The 12596-nt window shown below is 36.8% G+C and overlaps 1 protein-coding gene across 1 annotated transcript; it reads right to left on the bottom strand.

The window, feature by feature from the left end:
* Positions 1-1438: 1438 nt before the first annotated feature.
* Positions 1439-5233, bottom strand: LOC140864017 (proline--tRNA ligase, chloroplastic/mitochondrial). Its single transcript, XM_073267889.1, has 11 exons — positions 4817-5233; positions 4678-4734; positions 4008-4118; positions 3785-3871; positions 3574-3687; positions 3282-3488; positions 3020-3157; positions 2652-2813; positions 2356-2555; positions 1970-2053; positions 1439-1853 (listed from the first exon to the last, which is right to left on the bottom strand). The coding sequence occupies exons 1-11, from the start codon at positions 5174-5176 to the stop codon at positions 1712-1714; spliced, it is 1662 nt and encodes a 553-aa protein (XP_073123990.1). The 5' UTR covers positions 5177-5233; the 3' UTR covers positions 1439-1711.
* Positions 5234-12596: the final 7363 nt, after the last annotated feature.

Here is a 12596-nt window from a genome sequence, read left to right as displayed (position 1 = left end):
TACAGTTTGTGAGATGAAGCAACTGATATATATATAATATATATGCAATACATTTTTAAAAATTCAGTTGCACTTTCACCGTAAGTTATAATTTTTGGTATAAAAAAAATTCAAAAATCACATTATCGATAAAATTGAAAAAATTAGTGATATCATCAACCTTTAAATAATATATATACATACATTAGTAATAATATATACACAGAAACTCAATCAATGCATTATAATATACACGGATATTACATAGATGGACTTAGTTTGTTATATATATATATATATAATATATATTTTAATTTAATAAAGCTCACTGCTCACATGACGATGTCGGGCTTGGACTTTGGTGTTGCTTGTGAAGTTTTCAAGTTTTATAACATTAAATTCATTTTCAGACTTTGACAATTTCAGGTCATGTGGATTTAATTAGTCTAGTTGATTATTATTATTATTTTTTTTTTGATATTATCCTAATTCGGCACTTTCATTCTTAGCATGTTGCGGAATCGGGATCCAGGACTTACCAGATGCAGAATATCCATAATCCAATAAAATTTAATTGGCGAAATCAAATATTGTATAAGAAAATAAATATATTATGCAAAAATTATGTAATATATATGCATCACAAAAGTTTTTACAAAATTAATATTAATTTTCATTGTAAATTTGGATTAGATCGATCCGTCTCACTATAAATCTACCATCTAGAAATAGATATGACATTTTAAGCATTTTTTGGGCACTTCATTGACATCTTCATGTGAACATCTTATGATACTTTCATGAATTGCCCACGACAAACACTCAGAACATCAAAATTATACATACACATAGCATATGGCCTCTTACTTCTAGGGGTGAGCATTATTTTAAATTGAATTAACCGACCGAACCAAATGAAATCGAAAATTTGGTTCGGTTATTTCGGAAATTTGGTTTTAGTCTTAGAAAATTTCGGTTAAATTGATTAATTCGGATCAGATTTCGATTTTCGTCAAAAAAAATTCAGTTAACCGAATTATAAATAATTAAATTTTGTACTTTGTTTTTATTAAGCTTTACATATAATTTATAAGTTTAATTTGTTTATATTTAATATTTGTAATTAATATTTGTTATTTAAATTTTTTCAAGCTTAATGTATTTTATTATGATAAAAATGTCATATTTCAATCATTAATTTTATAAAATTTTGTATTTTTTAATTTTATTTTGTAAAAAAATCGATTAATTCAATGATCAACCAAATTAATCGATTTTAATTCGGTTTTCGGTTAAAATCGATTTTAGCATAAATTCAGTTAAGTTTGATTAACCTAAAAAAAAAATTCGCAAAATTCAATTCGATTTTTGACCGAATTATCACCCCTAGTCACTTCATGTTAAGTGCAGCTTATTGCAAAGATGGCCGACAAAATATGAAACCCAGTTTGGCTAAATATTCGATAATAACGCACTGAACAAAAACAGTGCAGATTCCAATGTGCAATATCTGTTGTTTCCATTAATAATGTACATGAATAAAGAGTGTGTATGTTTCTGTAATACTAAGATCACAAATTTTTTTAGTTCTTTGATCAAGAAAAAAAAAGACATCCCCCAGAATAATATGTAGAGAAGATATGTAACTTGCGGGGCAACCGTGGATCTTGAAAATCCCAATGTTTGGCCACATTTGATTATTTGAATTGCAGAAACGGCTTCGCCCTTGGGACTAATAAGATTTGGCGAAAATCGCAACTTCATCTGCTGGATTTCCAGTCATCAAGCATTTCTTTGCCCCCTTCGGCTGTTCAAAAGGGAAACATCTAATAGTCGCCCCCGTTTCTTCTTTCACCTTTTGTTCATCTTTGTCGCTGTACACACAAATAAAGAACGTCTCACATTGGATGCGCCAGAGTTGCAAGGGAATTACATGAATCTTGTGTTATGAAAACCGGGCATATAATTTTAGATCGGGGTGCTAAGGTACCTGGCTGACCAAGGTCCCCTTGCCCATTTTCCTTGAGCTATTGCCTCTTTCAGCTCGTCGTAAGAAACCACGTCAATAATGTTGCTAGAAATGAAACTCGTTTGGTCAGAAGCAAGCAACAATAGTATCATAGTGATGTACCCAAAATTTGAACGAAGGTTCTGAGCTTCTAGAGCTTAGTTGTTAACATATGATCAGTGGTTGGCCTTTCTCCCTCTATTAAGTCAATACGTTGCCATATTATGTAAATGCAGCAAGATTTTATTATTTCGGTTGTGAAAAAGTTATCACATAGGATCAAATAGACTTGCTTAAAAAAATGGGCGTTTGTCTACCTTGACGGTTTCTTTTTCCAGGAGATAATAGTAAAAAATTCCCTCACTCACCTATCTCGGAATGATGTTGCTTGTTCTAGAAGTGAGGATTGGACCTCATCCAACTTGCCTTTTATATAAGCCACCAAAGTTGAAGATTCCATGGATATACCAAATTCTTTTCCTTGTTTTCCAGGAATATCTCTTCTAGAAACCACCACACTCCCACTCGAAACATCTCGAGGACCAATTTCAATCCTTAGAGGGACCCCCTAATGATATTAAAAAGCCTTAACACAGTCTCATATATACCACTATAATGTAGTATTATAAAGCGAAACAACATGATCTAACTTGGTGGAACTTGCCTTCATTTCCCAAAAGTTGAACTTCCACCCAGGTGTTCTCTGCTCTGAGTCATCAACTTTAACCTTTATTCCGGCTGCTTGGAGAATTTCTCTCACAGATGAGGCAGCATCTAAAACTCCTGCTTTCTCATCGGGCTTCTTCCAGATTGGAACTATCATAACCTGCAAGCACATGTTAATAAAAATTTGAAGCTCTCTTAGTATGTGCAGAACACCATTAATTGGTTGTCTCTATAACATGTACAAATACAAAAGGTTCATCACACGGTAATAAATTATGTTCAAACATTGATTTTTAGCAGTACTGGGCTACCAGCACAAATGTTTTCAGTCTTAGAAGAGATATAAGTGAAGTCCTTTAAATGTACCTGCACAGGTGCTAGATTTGGAGGAAGCATCAAGCCAATGTCATCTCCATGCGTCATAATTATACCACCAACAAACCTGGTGCTAATTGCCCATGATGTCTGCCATACATGTTGCCTTTGTCCATTCTCATCAGTGAACTGTACAGGTACACAGTTTATTAATCAATAACTTATCAACACATTGTTAGCTTAATACCATCTCCATGTGCATACATTGGGAAAGGTCACAAGTTTAGAGTTCTTAGCAGTAAATGTCACTGGCCTGTGTTCCGAATGCACGTGAAAAATTCTGTCCAAGGTTGTGAGTTGTTCCTGCCTGCAAAGCCTTTCGATCTCCCATCATTGCTTCAATGGTATAGGTCTTTGAAGCACCTGCAAATGTCTCCATCTTTGATTTACGACCAGCAATAACTGGTATTGCAGCTTCCTCATAAGCGAATTTGATATATACGTCAATCATTTGTAACGCCTGCAAGTTCAGTAGACGAGTTGGTTAAATGAAAGTGCAAAGAGTTGAAGCTATATGAACATCTCTTTGAACAAAAAGAATTAACCTCCTTTTCTGCCTCCTCTGGAGTGGCATGAGCTGTGTGACCCTCCTGCCAAAGAAATTCAAGAGTTCTGACAAATGGTTTGGTACGCATCTCCCACCTTGTCACATTTACCCACTGAAACATATTAAACACGTGACATAAAAAAATCAATAAGTGATATTCCTACATATTCAAAATGAACAAAGAAACGGCACATGAGGCACTACTTTACCTGATTGATCATAAGTGGAAGATCACGGTAACTGTGGATCCATTGAGTGAACATATGGTTTACAATTGTTTCACTAGTAGGTCGAACCTGCCATAACCTCAACAAAGGCAAAAATCAAAAAGTAAACTCAGGTTCACACCAGCATTTGCCAAGAATATTGATTAATTTTCAAAAAAACCAAGTGCACGATTCGCAGGGGAAAGAGGGTAACAAGTATATTTACCACAAGTTTTTCTTCAAGCTCCTTTCCTCCTCCAATTGTAACAAGAGCTAATTCTGGACTAAAACCTTCAACATGGCTAGCTTCTTTCTCAATGAATGAATATGGTATAAACTGCAATAATCATAGCAACCACTTCACCATCATAAATCTCCTCAAACATCAGAACCAAGAAAAACCTTGTCACACTAACCACTTGAGTTAACAGAAGATGTCTCCTTTCTGTTATGAAATGAGACTTGGACCTAACTCAACCCAAAAAACTAGCTCAAGGGGGGAGGGTTGACCTTGTCTATATTAAGGGCTCCCATATTTACCTAACCCAAAACACTATAGCTAAGAGGAAATACTCATAAGCTCAAGCCCCAGTAACGAGTCAACATTGCCATCCATTCACTTCTCAAGAGCTAGTAAAACTTATGGACTAACATATATTTGACACAACTTTCAACTAAAACACTGTAGCTAACACCCGTCCAATCCAATAAACTCAGTAGCTTAACGTAAATAACTTCAAATGTGACACCACTAACAAGAAGAAAATACCCATCATTCACCAACAAACAAGTATGCTGATTGATTCCATGCCACAAGAAACAACCAAAAATCACAGATACCATCTGAAACCGTATCAAACACTCCAATTTAATAATGGATGAAGTATGGATCTCACCTGGGGGAAATACATATTACTATGACCAGTCTCCTTAAACTTCACGTTCAAATACTCCTGCACCCATCAAAATAGCCCAATCTGAAGAAAAAAGATCCAATATTTTTTACTCATTCAGCATCAATATGAAAAATCAAACCTGAATCGCCTCCCAGATGGCATAACCGTAGGGGCGAATAACCATGGTGCCACGAACAGGGCCATAATCAGCGAGCTCCGCATTAGCAATTATGTCCAAATACCAAGCATTAAAGTCCTGCGAGCGAGGGGTGATAACACGTTCCTTTTCTTGCTGGGGTTTGGGCTTCGGCGAGCCGTCGTTGAGTTCGGAAGGAGTCACGAGTTCTTTCTGAGCGGTGCTGCTTTGGGAGGAGAAATTGGACGCTGAGATGCGACGTAGGGGAAGGCGTATCTTACAGAATTGGTGACGGTGGGGAATTGCCGCGGCGGCGGCGGCGGAGGACAGTGAAGCGAGGCAAGGGAGTCGAAGAGCACCCATTTGGTGTTGGCGCTGTCTACACAAGACTTGCGACGATGTATAATTAGAGATGAGGCTGTTTTTTATGATATATTTTTTCGATATTATTTTAAAATTATTGAAATTAAATTTTGAGTTGAGAATATCCAATTTATTTATTTTGTTTTTAGAAGCTTGGATCCACTCACAAATTTTTATATGCCTATTATTGTTTTTATAAATAAATCTAAAATTTTTAACAAGATCTCTATTTCATATATTTTAACAAACTTTGAAGTTCAATGTAGATTAAGGCTCCGTTTGGTTTCAAAAGTCAGTTCAAAAAAGCATTTTTTTAAGTGCTTTTCATTTAACAAAGTGTTTGGTTGACCAAAAAAGTGCTTAAATAAGCACTTTTTAAAGTCAAAATTAGAGTTTTTTCAAAAGCAAAAATTATAGCTTAAAAAAGTGTTTTTTTTAAAAAAATGTCTACCAAATCCAAACGGGGCCTAACTGATATTATTTTACATTTTATTTTACATTACATGTTGTGTATTAGGCCATCCGCATTGGTGGATGTTAATCCACCTTTCACATCTTCAAAAACCGTGGGTCCAGATGCCACATATTAATTATATTAAAATTTTTAATTATTAACACACACTCACATTCATTTAATTTCAACACTCATTATTAATAGGTCCCACCGTCTACTTATTCTTTCAAAAAATGAGAAATAATGTGTTAATTGAAATGAATTTCATGGTGACATGTCAATTAATCTGGTCACTCATATTGGTACATTAATTGATATTAATAACATCAAATAATGTACCAATGTAGATTCTCTTACAAACTAGTCGCAACACATACATATTGTATGTGTAACGTTATATACAAGTATTATGTTTTGTGCATATATAATCATATTATCTATACTCTATTATTAAACTTCAGACCTTTTTGTGTCATGATCCGTCATCGTAATGTAAAATTTACCATAAATTAATTTAATATTTCTTTAATATTTTTTTAATTATGAAAATATTATATTATTTTGGTGGATATTTATATTTGAAAATGTTATTTCGTATTTTTATTTCACCATTTTTTTTATTTTCGTTAAAAATGAGTTAAACAAACACGCAACGCGAAATAAGTAATATTCGAATGATTTAGTGATTGTCGCTGAAAAAAGGACCAACTCTCCCAAAAAAATCTAAGCTACATGGATTAAGACTAAATTTTAAAAAATTATAGAACTAAAACAAAAAAACACGACAACTTATCGGACTAAAATTACGATTTTTTTTGGAAAAAAAAAAAAACCAAGGGAGACAAGTTGTAACGCTCCGATTTTATCTTAATTGACTTTATTAAGATAATAGGAGATTGCAAAGTTCGAGAGCCGACTTTTTATTGATCGGGGTCTATTTTGCAAATTTCGGATTTTTGAGGGACTTAAATGCAAATAGTGGATTTATTAGATATTTAAGCCTCTCCTCCTTCATTTCTCCTTCTTCCCTACGCCTCTTCTCCATTAGAGACGCTCCAAGCTTTTTCCAAGCTTCCAGATTTCTTCCCGAGCTCGATCCGTCAGTTAGAATTTAATTCTGAAGGCAGATTAGCGATCAAGGCTGCGAGAGCTTCGTTCTATAGTAAGTTTTTCTTCGATCAATTAGACTTCTATTTTTGGATGTCGTTAGAATCGATTGAGTTTGGAGTATGTTGATCTTGGCAGAGTTCTGATCGTTTATTCTCTGTTGGTTTCGAAATAGAGCGTCGTTTGGATTTGTTATGATTTTTGAAGGGATTTTCGAAAGTTGAGTTTTTATGATTTGTTGGAATTGGATTGTTATGGTTGAATGTTGATTGATATGAGTTGTTTGGATTGATATTATGTTGTGTGTGTTTCCGGTTTATCAGGATATAGCCGTTATGCCGCCGGTTTGAAATTGGGGTTTTGAACCGTTTTGAATTGATGATATTTGGCTATTGAGTTTGATCGTCGTTGTTGATCTTCTCTTGCCTCCGTACAGATTGATTTGAGGCCAGTGGAGTTGCGAGATTGCAGCTTTGTGCAGCTTGAAGATTGTAGCCGGTATAGTATCGATTTCTTATTATCGATTGAGGAAGTTTGATTGAATCTTGATTGAGGAATTGTTGTTGTTCCAGGTTTGGAGCATCGACGTTTGAGAAAAGGTATAAGATGACTTAGAATGAAATGGAACGAGTGACTCGAATCCGACTTGATTCGAGTATTCCGAAAAAATCATATACTTGCATGTTATTTGATTTACTTGAATGAGTTATGATTTGCATTGCATTCATATTGAGCCAATGGATTTATTTCATTTTGAGTTAGACGTTCTGAGAACTATAGTAGGGGGCATTGACAGGCGATTTACTGCAATGACCGACTTAACTTTATATAGTTGCTTCAGAGTTTAGAGGATTGAATTATACACTATCCACCCCGAGTGGAGGGTCGGTGCGATTTTGTGTGATAGTTCATCCTCGGGATCCCAATAGAGGAAGAGAAGAGCTGATTACCTTTTGATTATCCGAACTTGATAATCCCAGAGTTTTAAAGACATGCATTTCATTTTGATTTGTTTTGAATTTGCATGGTTGATATTTGAGTATCTGGAAGTCGATGTATTTCGTTTTGAGATTCTTATTTGATATTGCATGCTAGTCTCTTTTACTGTGAATATTATTCTCACCGGATTATCCGGCTGTTGTCTTGTCTTTATATGTGTGCTTGGCAACAGGTGGGGCAGGATCGAGTCAGAGATCACATGGATAGGTGGTCGAGTTGATAGAGTGAGGCATTGACATTTTTAGAAGTTGTTTTTGTAATCGAACTTAGATTGGATTTGTACTCGTTATGTTTTGTATTGAATAAGCTAGACGAAAGCATGTTCTAATAGTTGGAAATTGTATAACTCTAGAAATACCTTGTATTGGATTATGCATGATGTTGGGATGATTTATGCATGTTGAATGGATTTAGTTTTGAAGATTTGGAGTTGAATGGAGTCGAGCAATCTATTTTTCTTTTCTGCAGATTGTGCCGCTCGATCGGTTGAATCTTACCGATCAAGCGAGCACCCTTGAACTGAGGCAGTAAGTCGGGCATTATGTGTCCGCTCGATCGGTAAGATTTTACCGATCGAGCGCCTTTGTTAAGTCTCGGCAGAGACTTGGTTAAGATGGCCCGCTCGATCGATAATGTTTTACCGATCGAGCGAGCACATTTTAAAAAAAAAAAATTTCCCGTGCTTTTAATCTTGGGTCTTGTATGTTTAATTATTGTATATCCCGAGATTAGATGTTTAGAACCGAAGTCTCATATTAAGTGGTATCAGAGCGATAAGATTCTTGGACTGAAATTAGAAGTGAGTGGGGTAGATCGAGTCTGCATGAATTGAATTCTCGCATGTTATTGAGTTATTTAAATTGATTTGTTTAAATACCATGCGAGCATGCTTTATTAATTGAGAATTATTTGAATTACATGATTTTGTGATTTGAATTGTAAAGCATGAATTATTTGAGATATGAACTGCATTTCACCTGTATCCGGAATTCTGAAAGGTTCCAAGGACACCGATTGCAGCGATTGAGATATCTTGTGTCCTAACCTTTGATTATCAGATGGGTCCTCGACGAATTATTAACAGGAACCCACCGCCAGTTACTCCTGCGACTGAGCAAGCTAGTACTGAAGTTGATTAGTTGGATGCTACAACGACGCCGATGGAAACCTTGCTGAAGAGGTTTCAGTCGTTTAATCCGCCCTTGTTGTTGGGTACATAAAATCCAGTTGACTGTGAGAGTTGGTTGGACGACGTTGATCAGTTGTTCGATTCCCTTGACTATTCTGATGACCGCAGAACCAGGTTGGTCATTCATAAGCTTCGTGGTGTGGTTAAAAACTAGTGGATCACGACAAAGAGATCCATGGAGAACCGAGGTACAGCTATTAACTAGAATCTGTTTAAGTCTGAGTTTTATAAGCGGTTTTTCCCTGTTTAGTACCGAAAGGACAAGGGATCAGAGTTTGCCAATTTGAGGCAAGGGAACTTGAACATTGAAGAGTATGTTGACAAATTCGATAGTCTGTTGCGTTTTGCACCGCATATCGCTGACAATGAAGAAGGTAAGCCGACCAGTTCATTAATGGTCTGAACCCTAATATCTTCACGCTGGTAAACACTGCTAGGCCAGATAATTTTGCGGATGCCATGAATCACGCAAAAGGAGCTGAAGCAGGTTTGTGGAGACAGAGAGGATGTCAGTGTGTGCCTCAGCAGCAGCAAGGACAGTTCCAGGCACAACCTTCTGAATACCAGAACCAACCATCGTATTACCAGAATCAGTCCTTTCAATTTCAGAATCAACCACCGAGTTCTGAGGGTGGTAGCAGTGGAGGTAATAGAAAGGATTACTATCATCCGAAAGGGAAGCAGTTTAAGAATCTCGGAACCAGTTCTTCGAGCTCTAGTGGCTCGAGACAGTTTGGATCAGGACAGAGTTCGGGTCAGTCAGGCATGTCTTGTGCCAACTGCGGAGGTCTTCACTCCAGTGATCAGTGTAGAGGTATTTTTGGAAGCTGCTATATCTGTAACCAGGCGGGACACTTTGCCAGAGCATGTCCTCAGCGTGTCCCTGAGCAAGTTCAGAGTGGAAGTTCTTTGAGACAGACAGTTCAGCCTCAGCAGCAAGCACCTACTGTCCACTCTTTCCAACCTCAGCAGCAGAATAGACAGGAAGGTAATCAGTATGTGAACCAGCCTCCCAGACAGTAGGCACAAGTCTTTGCTCTGTCTGAGGATCCGCAGACTCAGGCTGCACCCGATAATGACAGATTAGGTAACGTTCGATTTTGGTTTTCTATTCTTATTGGACTGTTAGATACTGGCGAGTCTCTTGCCTTCTTATTGAAGAATCTGTTTTATGTTTAACGTGCCTCTAAACTTTTGTTGAATCGTTCGAATTGACGAATACTCCAATAGTGCTGTTAATTTTTCTATTAACCGGATCTTTCAGAAGAATTAATGGAGACTAGGAATTCTTATCGTTGATATCTTATCTTTTGGAATGAGAGTTGTACTGATCTTTCAGAGCTTTTGAGAATCGTATAGCAGATTGTGGTACCAAGCAGTTGTATGTTATTCTTCGATGTCGGAATTATTTTTGGTTCGAATGGTCTTCTTCGATTGTATGATTTGATGATGGAATTTGTGCCGATCAGCGCTCTCTTCTTATCGAGATTTTGGGATGTATTCTTATTTAGAGAAATCGCGCTATAGTCTGGCATCGAGACAGATGAAGACGCTCGAGACTCAATGTCTGAATCTGGACTTTGAGCTCGCAGCGATCTTATTGATTAAAAGGTCTGTTATCTATTGTCTTATGAGGAGATTTCCGTGATCTTTTCTAATCTTAAGAGTTGGAGTAGTTGTTTTCGCAATCGGAACCGATTATGAAGACAGGGAAGAGGATTAGATTGTTTGAGATTTCTGACTGCGAATCTTTATATGAGGAATTGTATGCAACAACTGATGTTTTGAGCTGTTCTTATTTTATCTAATATCTAACTTCGATTGACCGATGGTTGGAATCTGCTACCGTTTTCTGTACTTAATGACTTTCAGTCAAGATTAAAGGATTGATATCTTGTCAGAGGTCGTCAGATGTCATGTTTTGCCGAAGGCTGTCAGTTTAGACAGAGATCCTTGATTCACTCGTTCTTTCGGCAAAGTTTTCGATGAGGTTTTGTTGTCTGATTACAACTTATTCAGTTCGATATCCTCAGAACGACGGACATCAAGATCAGACAAGTCGAACTTAGATGTTATGCCTTGAGTTGGAACCAGAAATAATTCGGATTGTGACTGAGCAGAGGAAGATTATGCTGACGAGAATGAGTCGACTTTGGATTGACGGACTGGAAGGAGTAAGTCGAGAGACACAGTTCGTGTTGGAACCGTGTTTGATTTCGAGGACGAAATCTTTTCTTAGAGGGGGAGAATTGTAACGCCCCGATTTTATCTTAATTGACTTTATTGAGATAATAGGAGATTGCAGAGTTCAAGAGCCGACTTTTTATTGATCGGGGTCTATTTTGCAAATTTCGGATTTTTGAGGGACTTAAAATGAAAATAGTGGATTTATTAGATATTTAAGCCTCTCCTCCTTCATTTCTCCTTCTTCCCTACGCCTCTTCCTCCATTAGAGACGCTCCAAGATTCTTCCAAGCTTCCAGATTTCTTCCCGAGCTCGATCCGTCCGTTAGAATTTAATTCTGAAGGCAGATTAGCGATCACGGCTGCGAGAGTTTCGTTCTATAGTAAGTTTTTCTTCGATCAACTAGACTTATATTTTTGGATGTCGTTAGAATCGATTGAGTTTGGAGTATGTTGATCTTGGCAGAGTTCTGATCGTTTATTCTCTGTCGGTTTCGAAATAGAGCGTCGTTTGGATTTGTTATGATTTTTGAAGGGATTTTCGAAAGTTGAGTTTTTATGATTTGTTGGAATTGGATTGTTATGGTTGAATGTTGATTGATATGAGTTGTTTGGATTGATATTATGCTGTCTGCGTTTCCGGTTTATCAGGATATAGCCGTTATGCCGCCGGTTTGAAATTGGGGTTTTGAACCGTTTTGAATTGATGATATTTGGCTATTGAGTTTGATCGTCGTTGTTGATCTTCTCTTGCCTCCGTACAGATTGATTTGAGGCCAGTAGAGTTGCGAGATTGCAGCTTTGTGCAGCTTGAAGATTGTAGTCGGTATAGTATCGATTTCTTATTATCGATTGAGGAAGTTTGATTGAATCTTGATTGAGAAATTGTTGTTGTTCGAGGTTTGGAGCATCGACGTTTGAGAAAAGGTATAAGATGACTTAGAATGAAATGTAACGAGTGACTCGAATCCGACTTGATTCGAGTATTCCAGAAAAATCACATACTTGCATGTTATTTGATTTACTTGAATGAGTTATGATTTGCATTGCATTCATATTGAGCCAATGGATTTATTTCATTTTGAATTAGACGTTCTGAGAACTATAGTAGGGGGCATTGACAGGCGATTTACTGCAATGACCGACTTAACTCTATATAGTTGCTTCAGAGTCTAGAGGATTGAATTATACACTATCCACCCCAAGTGGAGGGTCGGTGCGATTTTGTGTGATAGTTCATCCTCAAGATCCCAATAGAGGAAGAGAAGAGCTGATTACCTTTTGATTATCTGGACTTGATAATCCCAGGGTTTTAAAGACATGCATTTCATTTTGATTTGTCTTGAATTTGCATGGTTGATATTTGAGTATCTGGAAGTCGATGTATTTCGTTTTGAGATGCTTATTTGATATTGCATGCTAGTCTCTTTTACTGGGAATATTATTCTCATCGGATTATCCGGCTGTTGTCTTGTCTTTGTATGTGT

Source organism: Henckelia pumila, chromosome 4, assembly GCF_033568475.1.
Source record: "Henckelia pumila isolate YLH828 chromosome 4, ASM3356847v2, whole genome shotgun sequence".
Lineage (NCBI taxonomy): Eukaryota > Viridiplantae > Streptophyta > Magnoliopsida > Lamiales > Gesneriaceae > Henckelia > Henckelia pumila.
This window is presented reverse-complemented; position numbering and strand designations above follow the sequence as displayed.